The sequence below is a fragment of the Lissotriton helveticus genome, chromosome 4_1 (assembly GCF_964261635.1).
Source record: "Lissotriton helveticus chromosome 4_1, aLisHel1.1, whole genome shotgun sequence".
Classification (NCBI taxonomy): Eukaryota; Metazoa; Chordata; class Amphibia; order Caudata; family Salamandridae; genus Lissotriton; species Lissotriton helveticus.
Window position 1 is genome coordinate 1,595,700,278 of NC_136063.1, and position 14,910 is coordinate 1,595,715,187.

The following is a 14,910-nucleotide window of genomic DNA, read 5'->3' on the forward strand; positions in this document are numbered from 1 at the left end:
GTAAATGTAGGAATTTATCCACTGGAGGACCTCCCTCCTGTACAAATTCTAGGCTAAAGACTGCTGGCTCCTTTTTTGAGGCCCAGCATCATGCAGACCCGCCAGGTTTAGAAGGCCGGTGATGTTTCTTGTGCTGCACTAGTGCTGCTTTTCCAGTAAGCACTTCATTGCATGAAGGACAGTAAATCTGGGCATTTATTTCAAGATGTGGGGTGCACGCTCATTGAGTTTTGACCTACATTTTTTTAGGTCATAAGTTACTCGGCCATGTAAGAAAGTAACCTACACTAGAAGGCTAAAAAAGAATATGCTTTAGGCAAAGGTAAGAAAGCTCAGGTAAGAAACACTACAATGCACATCTGTTAACAGCACACAAGTTTATTTATCACTGCAGAAGACAAGATTTGATGCTTGCAGCAATAGCTTAGCACCACTGATAGCGAGTCCATGCAGCTTAGGGCAGTAAAGCTCAAAAACAACTCATTGTAAAAGTAGGCTCCACAGTCATGAAGGTGTGTAAGATAATACAGTTTAAACAACTGGTTTGGGAAAAAGCAAACAACTATACCCAATATAAAAAACAAGCTCTTCACCTGGGCCCAGAATTCTTGGTGTTTCAGTGTTTGGTTTTTAAATTGTTTCACAACTTTGGCGACGATAAACATTTGTACGCACAATATCACAGTTATGACAGTTAATACGATAGCTATAATAATGTAGTTTAGTGTCGCCACATGAGGGTTCTTAAATTCCTTTTCAAAATTGAAACACATGGTTGTCGTTTGGTTCACAGACTTGCCATACTGGGAGAACAATACAGGGAAAACAAGAACAATAACCAGTACCCACACTGCAATACTGGCAGACACTGCGTGCAACTTCCGGTAGAACTCCACCTTGTCCTTTTCCCTAAAGAAAGTGAGACAGCGGATAACCAAAGTCGTGACATAGAATATCAGAGAGAGGTACTGGTGCACGTGTATCATTGCACTAACAATCTTGCAGAACACTTGGCCGAAAATCCATTCCCGTTTGACGAAGAAGGTAATGCGAAACGGCACAGTCAGGAGAAAGACACCGTGCACCACAAGCAAGTTGATCACCATGGTTGTGTTCACTGATCTCAGTCCTGTTTTGAACAGAGAAAGAGACATCACAATTATTCCACACACGCCCCCGACAAGGGCCACTCCATAAATTACGATCATTGCAACGGCCATGGCTTTCTCTTGAGCTTCAGGCATGATGCAGGCTGTTGTGTTGTCTGTGGACATCGCAGAGGCATTTACTGTAAAGCAAAAAGAAGATACTTGTAACTGCTACATTTAGTAAGAGGGACTATAATATAATGCATATTAGTATTTAAAATGGTTTGTAGCTGAGTAAACGTTAAACACAAATATTTTTATGGTCGATATAAAGAGTGGGCAGAAATGTAGGACCTCGTTATGAGGACCTCAGTCAGGTCTTCTGAGGCACAAACGTCACACTAGTTACTCCTGATACCACAGGATGCAATAAATCATGCATACAGTATTTCCTAAATTTCACACTCGGGAATAAGAAATGTTCATAAGAATCTGTGTTTGCGCAACATTTCCTGTTACAGGCTGAGTGAGTTGTAGTCAGGTAGGGACTGCGGCCTTGTTGGACCCAAGGAATTACACACATTCGCACTGGTACATTGGTGTGGGCGGAAGACCACAATTGATCTTTGACCCTTTATTTATATCCTCTGGCCAGGAGTGGCCAGAGGGTGATACATTGTTTGTAGGCCCTTCCGGGACAGACTAGGGTTCCACTCTTGCGGGACTCAAATCAAATCAAATCATATAAGCTTTATTCGATATTTCAAAGAATATCATACAAGCATACATAGCAAAATAAAAACATACGACAGTACAAATGATACAATTTAAAAAATAAAGATCAGGGGAACCAAACAGTATATTTACAATGGGCCTTGCAAAGATTTACTAACTTTGGTAAAATAGACAGAAATAGCATATCATGTACGACAAGATACATAAATACAATTATTAGGAACAAATTAAGCTTTTTCCTTTTTACATACGTGTGTATAGGACTCAACAGTTATTTAAAGCAAGCTAAAATCAATCTGATGAAATGTAATAACACATGGTAGACAGAGTCCCCTTTCAGCAAGTGTTATTGTTCAATACTCTTGGGCCAGGGTAAAAATCGAATAAATCCCAGGTAGAAATAGAGCCATCTCCAGGTTTTGGGTGAGAAAAACTTAAAAAGGGGACAATGTTCCTGTGTTTAAATCTGATTAATATCAGGTCTCCCGGAATGTGTTTGAGCGACATGCCTAGCCACCCCACCCTCCTGACGCTCAGGATTCCGCCATCTAGGACTGGTGGGAGCGGTCTATTGTTGTTAAGCCAAAAAATGGTTTTATTCAGCAGCTCCTCGCTTGTTTCGAGTCTGCCCTGTCGAAGTTCAGGGACCCCGGAAAGAACAGTCACGTAGGGGGCAGCTTCGGGTGGTAAATTAATTTGTCGCCTTCTTTCTTGAGGAAACCTAGGAGCTTTAAAAGGGGCACGGGTGGGCTTAGAAGTGACGTTACGGCCCCTTGGGATGGGTTTGCTCAGAGAAGAGTCAATTGTTCGTGCTTTCCTGTGTTCAATGGGTTTAGGCCTGTCAGGGTTGGTAGAGAGCGTAGAACGTGGGGAAACAACAGTTTTTTCAGATGATGGGTAGATCCTCTTTACTATTTTTTCAACGCTGGTCAACCTGTCTCCCAGATCCTTAATTTTAGTGAACAGGGGTGATAGAGCTGTATTCAACAATCGCTCAATTTGGGCCAGTAGGGTCGATTGGAGGGGGAGAACAGAGTCATTTAATGTAGTACCCGCATTATATGGCATTGATACAGTTCGATTGGCGGGGAAAGATGGGGAGCTACAACACATTTGATCGATATTTGATGGAATCACCTCGTTGTACCTGTTACTGGGTGACTCCCGGGGCAGTGTATTAGTTTGAATCAGAGTTGTTTCGGGGGATAAAAGTACATCCTGGATAGTACAGTTTTTGGGGTCAGTCTCTCTCCACATTATGGGGGGGAGTTGATATGTCAGGGGCATAGTTTGTGCCACACACGGCGTTAAGCTCATCCCAAATGGACATGATGACAGGACTCCTAAAGCCCGATAGCGACACAGGGTAGTTCGTACACAATAATGAATAAGGTGAAATGTATCTGTACCTCCTCTTAAGATGGGGCAAAGTGGGGTGGCCCGCCCCGTCCTCCTCAGGTCCTTTGAGGGCCACAGAGGGCCCGCCCTTTGCCCGGGCTTCGCCCGGCGTCCCGCGGAGCGGAGCAGAGCGCTGCTTTAAGGCGCCTCCTGGCGCTTCCTTGGTGTCAGCAGAGCAGCGCCGCCGCTAGGGCTGCCGGGATATGTAGTCCCGGGGCGGCGGCGCTGTGGGCAGCACTGATGGACTCCTGGAGGTGGCGGCAACTGTGGGGGCCTCCTCGCCTCCCCCCCTTCGCCAAACGGTAGGTGTAGATATCCCCCGCGCTCCGCCGAGCAGAGCGCTGCTTTAAGGCGCCTCCTGGTGCTTCCTTGGTGTCAGCAGAGCAGCGCCGCCGCTAGGGCTGCCGGGATATGTAGTCCCGGGGCGGCGGCGCTGTGGGCAGCACTGATGGACTCCTGGCGGTGGCGGCAACTGTGGGGGCCTCCTCGCCTCCCCCCTTCGCCAAACGGTAGGTGTAGGTATCCTCTTGCGGGACTCATTACATCCCTCCCAAAATCAGTATCCAAAATGTAATAACAAGATTTTAACAAATCTTGGGGCATAGTCACAAGGAGCTATCGACGAATTAATGGCACTTTATTGCAGCCAAAGTTGTGATATATTTTCCCCACCATTCACACGCTGGTGCTAACAGCCCACAGCAGCAATTTACCCACGATAGCAGCTGCAAAAAACATCGCCACAGAGGACCCCCACAACTACCGCTAATGAGATGCAGAGTAGGCGTTTCCGGGCCAAAACCCGCGACAACACCACACCTCAACATTCACAACGACCAGACAGATTGGCGATAAGAACACAAAACATGGAGAGGAATTATAAACACCTGCTCTGACCTGGTGCAAAGTCGGACCACAGCCTGCACCACAAAAGGGAGCATAGCCCACAGCCACACCTGAAGACAAACAGATGCCATGGAGCAACTGAACATGGAGCACGGACACCCAAGAGGGCCACAACACCCACCGACACCACACCCAGGCCCGCAACTCCCCCCCCCCCCCCCTTAACCCCACCCCGGGCCCACCCCCGACCTCAGACCAAGAAACTGCACATCAATACCACGAATCCCACAACAAATATTCTGCCTGATGTCGCACATGCAAGAACATCAACATACATGCGTGGCCAGAAAATGGAGATTCAGTCACACAGCAATGCAATCACCAACACAAAAGACCATATAAACAAATACCAAAACAACCATTTGGCTGAGACCCAGCGGGTCCTCACTGGACAATACGTAGGACACAGCCTGCATCACTAAACCCAAGAGAAGAAGGTGTATCATGCGCCCAACAAAGGAAAGAGAGGGAGAGAGTGAGGGAGAGAGACAGAGTGAAATTGCACAACCAGCGCAAGGCCATGCACGGCACCTGGCTCCTCATGCCAACATATGTGTGTGCATTGCCATCGATGCACCATGAACCCAAGGCTGTGTCCCAATCTCTGCGCCAAAGCCACATCACATTCCGAAAACGCAAGTAGAAGACCGACAAACCTCAGGTATGAAAGCTTCATTGTCCCAATGCAGAAGGCGGGAGGACACCTGCACCTCTGACCTTGGTCCAGAACGTGCCTGGAACACCCTGAGAGAGATGCCATGGCAGATGTGGACGACTCCCACACCACGCGTAGCGTAAATAAACTATCCGACTCATCCACACCCCACACACAGAAGCCCATGTCGGAGGTACCTCCACATGGGATGCCCTTGACACTCACGGAAACACGCACTCATTCAGCCCAACGTTGCATACGCATTCGAATCATTGTCCAGAGCTGTGGCATATCCTCCACACTACTGCCGCAGTTGAGAAGAGTGCCAGTTCCACAAGACGCACCAAGGCAATGGCAGGCCATACCGGGCACATGCACAACCCCCATCACGTGGAACACTACCGTGCATGTATGCTGCATTTACTGGGCGCAGTACCACTGGCAGTGCTGCTGATCAATTACCGGCTCAGCTTCCGCATTGCCTACGTCACCTGCGACCAACCCTGTTTCCACTGCCGAACATGCTCATTCGAGTGTCCCATGGATGTCTGCCTATCCAAAACAACCGTAGATGAATTGGACTATGACTTCAGTGTGCGCCCCCTGTTGGGACACGAACAGGAGTGTAACCGAGACAGCTGTGCATGGGATGCCTTGACATACTGCGTATGTATTGGTAATTGTGCATGGGAGATTGCACAAGTCCTCGTGTGCAGTGACAACATAGAGTCGCTCCCCTATTGGGCTGTATTGCAGATTGGTGAAACAACGTGGGCTGAGCACACCTGCCCGGACCAGTTAATGGATTGGCTCACCCTGGTGTTCCTTGACAACGACCTACTATTGGAACACATTGCACATGCAGCGTGGGCATTCATGGACGAGTAACTATGTCCCTACAGCCATATCCGATTGTTACCCGCAGGACATGTCCCAACAACTTGTTGCATCGTGGGGATTGCCCACATATCCCACCACAACAGAGGACACGTCTGCTATCGTCCGGCCTCTGGATGCCAGTGCGTGGCACAACGTGTGTGTACACACACCTGTGCAAGGTGATGCCGGTCCATGGTCGGAGCAACACAGCGTTGTTTGGCAACATTGGCAATTCGGACACACTGCTGGGGGAGAGTACACACATGGCAATATAGCACGTCATGTGAACCTGTCGGACCCTTTCATCTGAACACTGTCAGCAGAGCAGACAATCAGAGCACTCTGGTGGCAGAGCACTATGCAGATCCCATGGGCAGTGAGTCGTGCCCCCTCACACAGGGCAATGGTCAGACACCACACAACACATGAATCATCCAGCAAAGCAAGGTGGGCTGGGAGCGTTGCCATCCATGATGATTGTTGTACATTTTTGCACCACCATTCCCTGAACCTTGACATGCACCCATGCTGCATGTATGTGTCTTAAGCATGTCCCTGCCTGTTGTGGCCATTGCCTCATTCACACTGACACGCATATCCCAGTAAAGTCTATGCCACCCCACTGGCATCTAACTGTGAGGTGTGTTGATTTGATTGTCCACTCGTGTGCCACAATGAGCATCGTCCCTATACAGGGAGGAATTGACTGACGCATGTGCAATGGGGGTCCGTCCCTTTTGCAAGCTCAACCTCTGTGAGCCAGACATTGTTTTGGGATAGGTGCTGGCCGAAATGTGCACTGATGTGACTTCAGCAATGGGAGTATGGTGTCCAACCTCTGACCATGCGGAGCAATCTCATATATCATAACAGAATGTGTCCACACAGATGTGTGTAAGTCGGTATGGGTCGTGAAGTTCTGTTGTCACATGTGAAGTAGGACACCACATCTGACCTGCTACCGATTTGGTCACTCCTACACATAGCCCTATTCAACACATGGACATGTGCCTACGTTGGGGTTTGTGAGATTGTTGTTGATGTGCAATGGGGCCACAGCTAGTACTCACCTTCACAGTCATCCAATTTGCCATGTGTCTCAGGGATACACATGAGCATAGATGTCAGTTACCATGGTGTACCTTCATGTGCAATCATTGTCCCTACATCCAGCCATTCATCCATACTTTAGTGTAAATAGTAATGACACATCTGTGTGATTCTGAATGTTTAATTCACATAAAGGTGATTGACAGAGCTGGAGTTGTACATGGCTATCCAAGCCCACATCACATGGAATCCCAGTGGTGGGCAAACCACAGTCCTTTGGGGATTGAGAAGTGAATAGGAAGTGGGAGGATGTAGTCCACAGTGGGATTGGTGTGTTTATTGGCCAGCAGTGATGAAATTGGAGTCAGTGTCAGGGTCCGGGTGCATGTCGCTGTGTGTTCTGGGGGTCAGTAGGAGGTGTTTCCCAGGGCATGATGCATAGGTCATCACCAGGCAGGGACAGGGCATAGGGTGGTGATGGATGGTACTGCCTCCTTCCTCACACAGTATTTCCCTTCCCCTTCTTACTCCTCCGATACGGGTTCTGAGTCCGGTGTGTCTGGTGTGTGTGGCGGGAGATGGCTGCATCACTGTGTGCCACTGACACAACAGACTGTGAGGGTGATGGGGCAGCATCACTGTGTGCCACGGACACATAAGGGGTCAAAGCTGTGTTTGTCGATGTTCCTGCTGCAGTCATCTGAGAGTGGCTCAGTGGCAGCAATGGCAAGATCAAGCACAGCAGGGCATTGAAATTCCCAGTTACAACTTACTGGTGTCCAGCCGTGGCAGACATACTTCCAGCCTGCATCTGCTCCTTGGTCTCCAATGGCCTCCGCATCTGTGCCAACTCTGTGCTGTGATCGCTGGTGTCTGTCTGAGCAGACAGTTCTTGAAGTAGATTCATGGCCCCAGTGAGGTCAGCCAAGGTCTGTGGGGGAGCATTGTGCATGCAGGGGGTGTCTGATAGGGACTGTACGTGATCCCTGATGGGACTCAGACACCCGCGTATGGCATCGAGTTTGGCTGCTACGAGTTTTAAACCCCCCCCCCCCCCGCAGCTGTTCAGCCAAATCCAGCTGGCAACTCCACACACGTTGTTGGAACTCCTTGTATTGGTTGGGGGTGCTGGGAGACAGCTGTGGTGGTGTGTGTTTTCTGCTGTGTGGTCTGTGCAGGTAGAGGGCTCACCTCAGGGCAGCTGGCCTGCCCTGCTCCTGGGGATGGGGTGTGGAGGCTGTCCATTATCTTATTGGAGGGTGTCTTGACATATGTGCAGGTTGTCCTCTTTGTCATCATTGCAGTGAAGTGTGGTGTGCCCTGCATGAGGTGTTGTTTGTCCCTCTGCAATGTGAAAGGTGAGTTGCAGGTTAACAGAGTTACACATGTATTTTGGATTTTTGCAGATGTTTACATTCAGACTGCATGCCAATGTGCATTGTCACAGTTTTGGTGGAGCAGGCTATTGGATGGCAGTCTTTGTGTTTTACGACTACATGACAGATGTGTGGTAGTACCCGTGCATTTTCATCACACAGTGTCAGGCAATGCCAGATGTGAGTGGACAGTTACTACACACATGCGGGACCTGTTGTGAGCTGTGGCCTATGCTGTTGGTGTTCCACTTTGTACTACATTGCCGTCATTGATGATGTTCTGTGATTGCTATGCATGTTTGCTGCATTGTGGGGGAGTTGCCCCTGCAGCTCAGATTTCGTGTGTCCTTCTCCCTTTGAGGCGGTGTGCCTTTGAATTGTGTGCTTTTCTGACCCTGATTTGTTTTTGACTTGGGTCATATGTGCTCTTGGACAGATTTTGTGGCCTGGTGCATTGATCGTCTGCTGCGTGTATTGTATAGCATGGGTTGTGTGTGCAAGTGGCGTGCTCCTTTACGGATGTGATCCGCACTGGGCTACCTCCATGTCAATCCGTGGGCCATCTCATGTTTTTGGGCTGCTGCCATGCTATCGGGCATGCAGTGTTACTTGTGTAGTCAGTGTGGGTCACAGAGCCGCTACTTTGCTGGATTCAGCACATGTGCATGGGTCGGTTGTGGTATTGGTGATATGGAGGGGGGCCCCTTTGTACACATTGTGGACAGGGGCTTACTTGGAGTTTCCGTTTGGGTTGCCAGTGCCGCAGTGGAGGTGCCGAACAGTTGTTGATGGTGTCCTATGACCTCTGTGACGATGATCTGGTCATCCTGCGGACTGAACCCCGTCTTCCTCTTCCTCTTCTCCTTGCCCTTGTAATGTAATGTAATGTAATGTAATGTATTTGAGCTTGTAAAGCGCACTGCTACCCGTCCGTAGGTTTCCTGGTGCTGTATAACTCTGGGGAACCCGTCCTGGCTGGCTTTCCCTGTGGGATGGTCCCTGCTGGGAGTCCCCAAGGTGGAGCCAGGCATCCCCGGAATTGATGGGGCCGTTGTGGAGATTAGGCAAGCTAATGCCCAGAGTTGGCGAGTGGAACCCCTGATTAAAGTAAGCACCGAAGCGAAAATTATTGAGTCTGCTGACCCAAGTCCACAACCCTGCCGCGTCGGGAATTGAACCCTGGTCCTGGGCCGACTTCTGCTCCCGGGTCTGCCGCCTCTAACCAGTGAGCCACACTACTCCATGCCCTTCCCCAAACACAGGGTTCCATGCTGGTCCTCCGTAGGACTTGTGGGCTTCTGCTTGTCCTCTGCACTAGGTCCCGGAGCATCCATGGTGCTACGCAGTTAGAATTCATTTTTATTCTATCTTTTATAGTGCATTTTCACACATGACGCATAATGCGCTGGATTTGCAAGCCTGTGGCTGGTTTTCTCTGATTTTTGTCCCGCTATTTGCCCACATCTCAACCATGGGGATGGTGTCCCATCTGTGTCCATCGAGCATCAGGGACCAGGGAGACCTTTGGGTTGTTCAATGCGGGGTGCTTCGGTATTCACGCAGGAACCATTGTAGTACTACTTCAGGACTGGCTTGTTCTTCTACGGTGATGTGGAGGGTCTTGTTCAGCATGCGGATGAAATGCTCTGCTTCGACTTTGACTTTTGGCCATTGAGGCATGATCCGATGGTGGCGTATTCCCAGCGGTGGATGTGGAGCTGTGCCTCAGAATAATGGGACCAATAGTTGATGGTCTGTCACTACCCGAAAAGGGTGCCCATTGACATAGAGATAGAAATGGTTGCATGTCCTTTGATCACCAGTGCCTCCCGTTCAATTTGGGAGTATCTTGCTTCTGTAGGTGTGAGATCTTTGCTTGCAAAGGCAAGGGGCCCCCACTTACCTGGTTCCACTTCTTGTGTAATGACTGCTCCAAGACCTACGGGACTGGCATCTACCAGTAATTCTGTAGCTCGGGTGGGGTTGCAGTACACCATTGTGGTTTTGCCGAGTAGCGCCTCCTTGACTTTCCGGAATGCCTCCTCTTCTTCTCGGCCCCATTTCACACGGCGCCTTTCTTTGCGAGGGCTCGCAGTGTTGAAAATGGCAATGTGTATGTACATAAGCGGCGTTCATTTTGTAAGCAGAACGGATATCGCTAAAGCACTGACTGTGTTATCCCGCTAGCATAGACCCATGCACACACGTACACGACAGCCATTTTAGGTATCATGGTCTCCTTGTTTTCGATCGATCATCAGCCCCTTCCCTGGCCCTGCAAGCTTCCCCCATGCACTCTGACCGCCCCCGCTCTCCCATGTACAAGTCATGAGCCCTCCCTTCCCGCATGGCTCTGTCTCTAAGAATCAGGCTCGCGCCTGACCAACACCTCCCTTCCTTTCATGAATACCCCTCTTTGGATAAACCCTTTCTCTACGCTCAATTTTCCACACTGACCCAGTCTTTCATGAATATCTTTCCTCTGATGACCCCGACCTCTGAGCCTGAATGTTTGCACGGACCGCTGGTCATCCCTTAGCCCGAGGATACAGTTTATTGCCCACCACTGTATGCACTCGTCTCCCTTGAAAGAAGCCACTATTGAGCATGACCGCCCCACCCCCTGAGATTCGATCAGGCACACACATTCCAATGGAATCAGCAGAACACTCAGCCGCATGACAGCCCCCTCCTATTGCATGGAGGATAAGGGCCCTACTGTAGCCACGTGTTGGAATACCTCCATACTATACAATGTGTTGATTGTAATAAAGGATGCCTGTGTGCCACCAACCTGTGTATAAAAGGCGAAGCCTCAGAGAAACTTGTTAGAGCACCTCCCGAAGACACTATGCGAGTGTCCCAAATGACAGGCTCTCCTCATGAGTAATAAACCTTTTTCCTTGTCTTCCTGCTTCCAGTGCCCGTCTCTTTATTTGGTAATTATTCAAGATGGAAACGAAGAGTCGCCCTGCACCAGCAGCCTGGGCATCGGGTGCGATATGGGCTGACTTTTCTACAATTGGCGCCCTAACGCGGGGCCCATCAGCGACATAAGGTCCGGTAAGAGAGGTCCAGACGATGGGGTGAACATCTAAATGATTGCAGTATACCTGCCTTGAGAGGGCCCTCGTCCGGCTGCCGATTGAATGAACTTCACCGATTCCGAACGGACCTCTCTCAAGTGACCTATTGTCCTGACTGGAATCCCACAGGACTGCTGCGGTAAAAACATGGAGAAAGAGAACGATCGGGCGCTGGAAAAAGGAAGGCGAAGAATTGTCCACATGGTCCGGTCCGGGTAAGGTCGTGACACACGACAAATTGCGAAATTGATTGCATGATTGTTTGAAAATACTAGTATTACTTATTGATTGTTTCTGAGAGATTCTCTATTTGCAAACAAACACAGAGTCGCCATACTCTGTTTAGTCTTTGCAGATAGTGAAAGGTAGGCAACGCAAACCTTTAACACGTCGTGCCTATTTTTCTCCCCATTGATTGATTGATTGAATCGAGCATTGAATTGTTCGAAAGTTGGTTCTCTTAAGGATCTTCTCTGCCTGCAAACGGGGAAGAAGAGGAATATTCTCTCTCCCTTTGCCGATAGTGAAGGGTAGGTAACGCAAACCTTTAACACGTCGTACCTATTCCATTCCTCATTGATTGATTGTTTGTCCAAACATTGACTGTTTGGAATTGGTTCTTTTTGGAGGTATTCTCTATTTTGCAAACAAGCACAGAAGTCGCCATACTCTAGTCTTTGCAAGTAGTGAAGGGTAGGTAATGCGGATCTTTGTCCCCCGTTGTAATCTTTCATGCCTATCTACTCCCCACTGACTGATACGCCAGTCTCACCCGGACCATTTACTAGAGGTAGGTCATCTGGCCCGACCAGAGAGCACCCCTGGTGAAAAGGACATATACACTAATAACGAAGTGATCACTGTATCCTGTTAACAGAAAACTTTAGCATGAAACAACCTGGAAAGAAAGGAATAGGAAAACGAAATCAGTAGGCCACTGATGAACTTTTTATTAAATAACGAACAAGGGAACAATAACAATACTTAAAGATAACAACTATGAGTGTCCTAGAAACAAGAAACGTTAGAAATAAGCCCGTAATAAGAAACCTGAAAACAGTAAGAGAAACCAAGCGTGACATTGCCACGGCCACAGGGCAACAAGGCTTCATCGCCCCTCACTGCCCCAAACATGTCTGTCCCACCACCTGCCACGCCCAAATAACGGCAAACTTGGGAAAGATACAAGTCAGCAGACACCCGCCCCCATTCTGGAAACTTCCGAAGTGCAAACAAGTTTACGGCTACGCCCAGCCGGAAACATTACATATAGGGCGGGTCCTGCTGCCAACAGTCGGCCAGGAGATCATCACGTAGGGTGTAGCCGGAGGAGAGGCCGACGGGATCCGGCCGCGGTGGCGGTAACCCTGGAGAGTCGCAGGTTCGACCCGACTCCCCTCTCTCTCCCAGGCTGGACCAACATCCATGAAGGGCCTGAAGAGAGGTCGAGGCCGAAGAGATCCGGCCAAAACGGCTGCTACGACAACCGAGGAGAGTTGCAAGGGGGGGGGATGTCTATGTCCTCGACCCTCCCCTCTCTCTCTCAGTCCGGCCGCGGTAACACTGGAGAGTTACAGGTTGTCCACCCCCCCCTCTCTCTCTCTTCCAGTCTGGGCCAGCATCCATGGAGGGCCTGGGAGTGGAGAGGCCACTGCACGAAAGGCCCAGGAGAGGCACCACACGCCAAGGCCTGCCCCACCGGATGAGCCAAGGAACCCGTTCATAGGGCCAGAGGAAAGGGCGTCCGGCCGCCATCCACCGGAGGCCCGCCCCCAAAAGACGGACGGGACATTTCTTCTTTCTTCAATAATGGTTGTGACAACCCTGGGGGGGGGATGTCTTGCACATGCCTCCGACCCCCCCCCCCCTCGTCCTCATCGCCTGGTCCGGCCATAACAAATGTCAAGCGAGACGCCGTGGGGTGCACTGGGAGGGAGAGACGGTGCGAACAAGCCTCTCCCGCCTCCCCAGGTGGAGACTTCCCAGCTGCACCCTCAGCGCTCCAGGCGCCCGGAAAAGGGTTCTTCCGCTGTGGCGATGCTGCAACGCCTCGCCCGGCAGGGTGGAGCCCGTCCGCTCATTTGACCCCGCGATCGCCGGTAGCTGCCGAACTTTCAAAATGGCGATCGGCCTGGCAAGAGCGGGCCCAGCATGAAGGAATGGTCCGGTCTGTTGTTGACTCCACCACCATAGTTCTCCACAACCTTGAAGATTCTAGAGGAGCCGCGGGAGTCCCCGACTCCCGCAGATACCCCCGATGGGGAATGACTGCCGTGATTGCCCACGAAACGATGGAAATGTAGCCGCAGGACGTCGGCGCTCCCATGCTGGCGCCAGCCTCAGTTTGAATGACTAGAATCCTGCCGACTACAGTTCGGATCAGTTCCGGTGAAAGCACAATATGACCCGGTAGGAACATTGCTGCCTCCCTCCCCTTTTGATTGATGGTTCAGACCACCGATCCTTTCTTTTGCCCTTTTACTGAACTTTTGGACTGCCAAAGGAAGCTCTGGGCCAACCACGAGTTAATAGACATTTAGACTATGCCTGGTTCTGCCTGACTGCATCCAAAATGGCGCAGATGCAATTGAAACCTTCAACTCCTTGTTATACCCCGATTGTTCAGCCCTGGTGCCATGAGTTATGTATGGAGGTTTTTTTAACCGCATGAATTGATATAGGATGTGCACTGATTACATGTTCGGACAATTAATGGATTCAGGATGTGTACTGTCAGTTCGGGAAATGAATTGATATGGGATGGGTACTGGTTATAGGTTCGGACTATGAATTGACATTGGGTGGGTACTGATTATGCGTTCAGACGGTAAATTGACATCAGATGGGTATTAATTGAACATTCGGACAATGAATTGTTGTTTGAGTTTTGCACATCATGATTATTGAAAGTTGGAAGCCCAACACTTATGACACTCGCTCACACTAAAGTCTCGACATAATTTTATTGCGCTTTTCGCACTTTTGTTATGAAATAAACGACCACTGACTCCACTAACGTTTTTACTAATAGAGTATCCCCGCATCTACAGTTCCAGCCTGCTCCGTGGCCGGCCCACGGCAGTGGGCCCATAGTTTTGCACCAACATTCTCATTAAAGATTTTTGGAAAAAGCAAACATAGTTGTCACGTGTGAATTGGTGATTTTCGAATAAATGACCACTCCTAGGTGTCACGTGTGAATTGGTAATTTTCGAATAAATGACCACTGTTTAAAGGATTAAAAAGTATAGTACGTAGAAATATTGCAAAAATGAAGGGTCCAAGTTTTCGTTGTGTGCGTCTGTCCTTTTTGGACAGCCAAAAGGCCACCGCTAAGGATCCTGGTGTTTAGCCTATACTTTATGTGCTGCCTGTATAAAAAGAGTCACACTAGCGGTCCACCGGGGCTGGAACGCCCAGTTGGCAGGGACTGCATCCCGTGGAGATAGGCCGAGTATGCAGTAAGTAAAAGCCTTTCTGGGTTTATGCACGCTAATGTGTCTATCAAATAGCCCACCCCCCCCCTTCTTTTTCCCTCTTTCTGCAGGTCACCTTGGAACATCGATTAAAGATACGAAAAGGAAAACGGTGATCTAGCGGATGAAGAGACGGGAAAAAGGGTTTGATTATGGTACCTGACCGCAACAAGCAAACCATGACTATTTTTCTCACTCTGAACTTAGCACCTGAGAGGGCAGCCTGAAGGGGAAACCACAAAATATAACTTCACTTGGCAC

The 14,910-nt window shown here is 49.6% G+C and overlaps 1 protein-coding gene across 2 annotated transcripts in view; it reads right to left on the reverse strand.

Moving 5' to 3' along the window:
• Positions 1–358: 358 nt before the first annotated feature.
• GPR141 (G protein-coupled receptor 141) overlaps positions 359–14,910 on the reverse strand; it is a 207,045-nt gene continuing 192,493 nt past the window's right edge. For both annotated transcript variants that reach the window (XM_078685860.1, XM_078685861.1), the window contains one exon: positions 359–1,288. In XM_078685860.1, the coding sequence (XP_078541986.1) occupies positions 363–1,288 (926 nt within the window). In that variant the 3' untranslated portion in view covers positions 359–362. The remainder of the gene's footprint in view (positions 1,289–14,910) is intronic.